At 42.6% G+C, this 2,472-nt stretch overlaps 1 protein-coding gene across 2 annotated transcripts in view; it reads right to left on the minus strand.

Moving 5' to 3' along the window:
• The window catches only part of LOC116852695 (protein kinase C, brain isozyme), an 82,352-nt gene that overhangs the window by 45,358 nt on the left and 34,522 nt on the right, over nucleotides 1-2,472 (minus strand). For both annotated transcript variants that reach the window (XM_032833303.1, XM_032833293.1), the window contains exons 2-3: nucleotides 1,371-1,402; nucleotides 1,199-1,281 (exon numbers count right to left, since the gene is read on the minus strand). In XM_032833303.1, coding sequence (XP_032689194.1) covers nucleotides 1,199-1,281; nucleotides 1,371-1,402 — 115 coding nt within the window. The remainder of the gene's footprint in view (nucleotides 1-1,198; nucleotides 1,282-1,370; nucleotides 1,403-2,472) is intronic.

Here is a 2,472-nt window from a genome sequence, read left to right on the forward strand (position 1 = left end):
TCTCTCTCTCTCTCTCTCTCTCTCTCTCTCTCTCTCTCTCTCTTTCTCTCTGCAATCTTCGAAAATTACGACAAACGACTCCACGTCTCTAAATTATAACAGACTTCCACAAAGCCGTAGTCATTAAGGCGTCGTTGCTCGCGCGTCGTTTGGTTGTCTCGCGTCGTCCTCGAGGAACAAATTTACGATACGACGTCTTACATAAGGAGATCTTATATCATCATCTATCACACTTGAGGGACCTTTGGTGATGTCATTTTATTAAGATGACGTATTAATATTTGATATATCGGCGAACATATCCTCCTCTTTCTTTTTTTCACGAAACATCCCCCAACTACTCGAGAATCAAAAGACCGCGATGATGAGTTATGTGTCCTCTCGAGGTAGCTTTAATAGCTAACGTGTCAAACAGTTATTTGACTCTCGTGGCCAGCTTGACCAGCCCTCGAGCTACTCTCGGTGGCCTATTTCTGCTTATAAAGAGACTTTTGTTATACTTGCAACGTTTCGACCCGTCCTCCAGGCAAACATATCGCGTTAGTACGCGCACACACGCATGCATCTTGATTTGAATCTTGTGATATTATATACATAGAGAGAATGATTTATTGAATCAAATAAATATTTCTTTGGAATAGTCCAAACAAATTATTTGATTGGACACAATAAAAATATTTCTTTGGAACTAAGCCGCAAATAAATATTTTTGTTGCGTCAAACTAAATTTTGTTCGATCAATCAAAAAATTCGTTTGGACTATTCCAAAGAAGTGTTTATTTGATTCAACCAAATCGTTCTCTCTGTGTGTACGACATTAGATTTGCAATCACGATTTAGCTGAAAAATTCACATCTAAACACACAAATCTGAATATCTCATCTAATGCAAGTTTTAAGTAAAGACTATTCATACGAGTCTATAACGTGCTTGACACGCTGCTTATCGCTGTTATCACTATTACGGTGCTCCAACGTATGTTTGTCGAATATGATTCAACTTGAACGTTTCGCGCGATCGATTCGTGGAATATCTCATCAATGCTCGCGAATTTCTATTTTCATCGGAAACTTTCCGACTGAAGAATCCTTGGCTGAGAACGGAAGAAGGAATGAAGGCGAGATAGTCTCTGCGCGGTAAATAGGATAAGTATATGGAGAGGCGTATTTGGTATTAAATATATGATGTCGGTACTCACATCTGAGTCGGCTCCTTTGTCGGCCCCCGGACACGTGAAGGTCACGTATTCGTGACATCGCTTGTGAACGACGAAACTACAGACTGAAACACAAGTAAAACGTGCTCCAAGTTCCTCCGCGAGGTCACACCTGGCCAAGTAGTAGCTGACGAGATCGGTCTGACCATCTTACCTTGGCACTGATATCCCTGTTTCCCGAAGCCCCTGCAACAGCAAATGGGATCAATTTGTCAGCGATATCTTTCAAAGCGGTAACGAGATAACTGGTCGCGAGTCATGAAATTATCTTGCAATAACAATCTAACGAGAAAGATTTACGAATTGAAAAGACGACTGGAAAGATAAACGTTCGAATGTGCGCAAAATTGTCCGATTTGCACTAATAAAAATGCAAAACGCTGCTGGGATCACATACATTCAGGATCACAAAACGCGATGTGGCGTAATCGCAGACAGCACAATGTAATTTCTGTTTCCTGAATCTTCGAGGAGACGATTTATAAGTCGGCGAGGAGTTCGCGTGATTCGTCGGCTGCCAAAGTAATTTCAGCATCGTCCAAGTGTCTCGAATTAAGTGCAGTTAATACGTAACGCGGTACTTATAGTGTTGCGTGCGTTAACAGGATTACACTCGCGATGCGGGTGCTAGCGAGTGTTTTCGTATAGTCCGTGACAGAAATCTGCGACAAACTTCTTAACTACCAAAACGCAAAAGCAATCGTTCTTCCAGTGAGATCGAAGAAAAGAAAAAATGCAACTTCGAAATTAATACGCGTCCCGCCATCATCCACACGTCCCTTCGTGTATGAATCTTCTCCGATCTTTTGCTCGCACATTGTGCGAGCCAATTCTCAGTATATTAATAGTGCACACACAGCGCGTATAAATAATCCACTTCTGTTTCTACCACAGCGCGCTCGTTAATTAGCGCAAGCACCCCTTCGCGCAAATACGGTTATTAAGAGTTAAACTTCGCTGAAATGTAATAACGCATCTACCGCACCGAAGAAACTGCTTGGAACGGACAATAAAAGGGGAGATAAGTGGCAGGGAAAGGTGCGCGACAGTCTACGAAGGAGAATCCTCTTGGTCCCGCGAAAAGGATTCCCTAATCTACGCCGGTGCAGCTCCTATAGACGACAGTCACCGATTAACTCTCACGGCGAAACTTCGCCGAAAGGATTCCCGAAATAGCGATTTTATCGTTCTAAAGTTTGGCTCTCTCTCTCTCTCTCTCTCTCTCTCTCTCTCTCTCTCTCTCTCTCTCTCTCTCT

This window comes from Odontomachus brunneus, unplaced genomic scaffold (assembly GCF_010583005.1).
Source record: "Odontomachus brunneus isolate Ranch 3 - 2012 unplaced genomic scaffold, Obru_v1 Obru_scaffold_006, whole genome shotgun sequence".
Lineage (NCBI taxonomy): Eukaryota > Metazoa > Arthropoda > Insecta > Hymenoptera > Formicidae > Odontomachus > Odontomachus brunneus.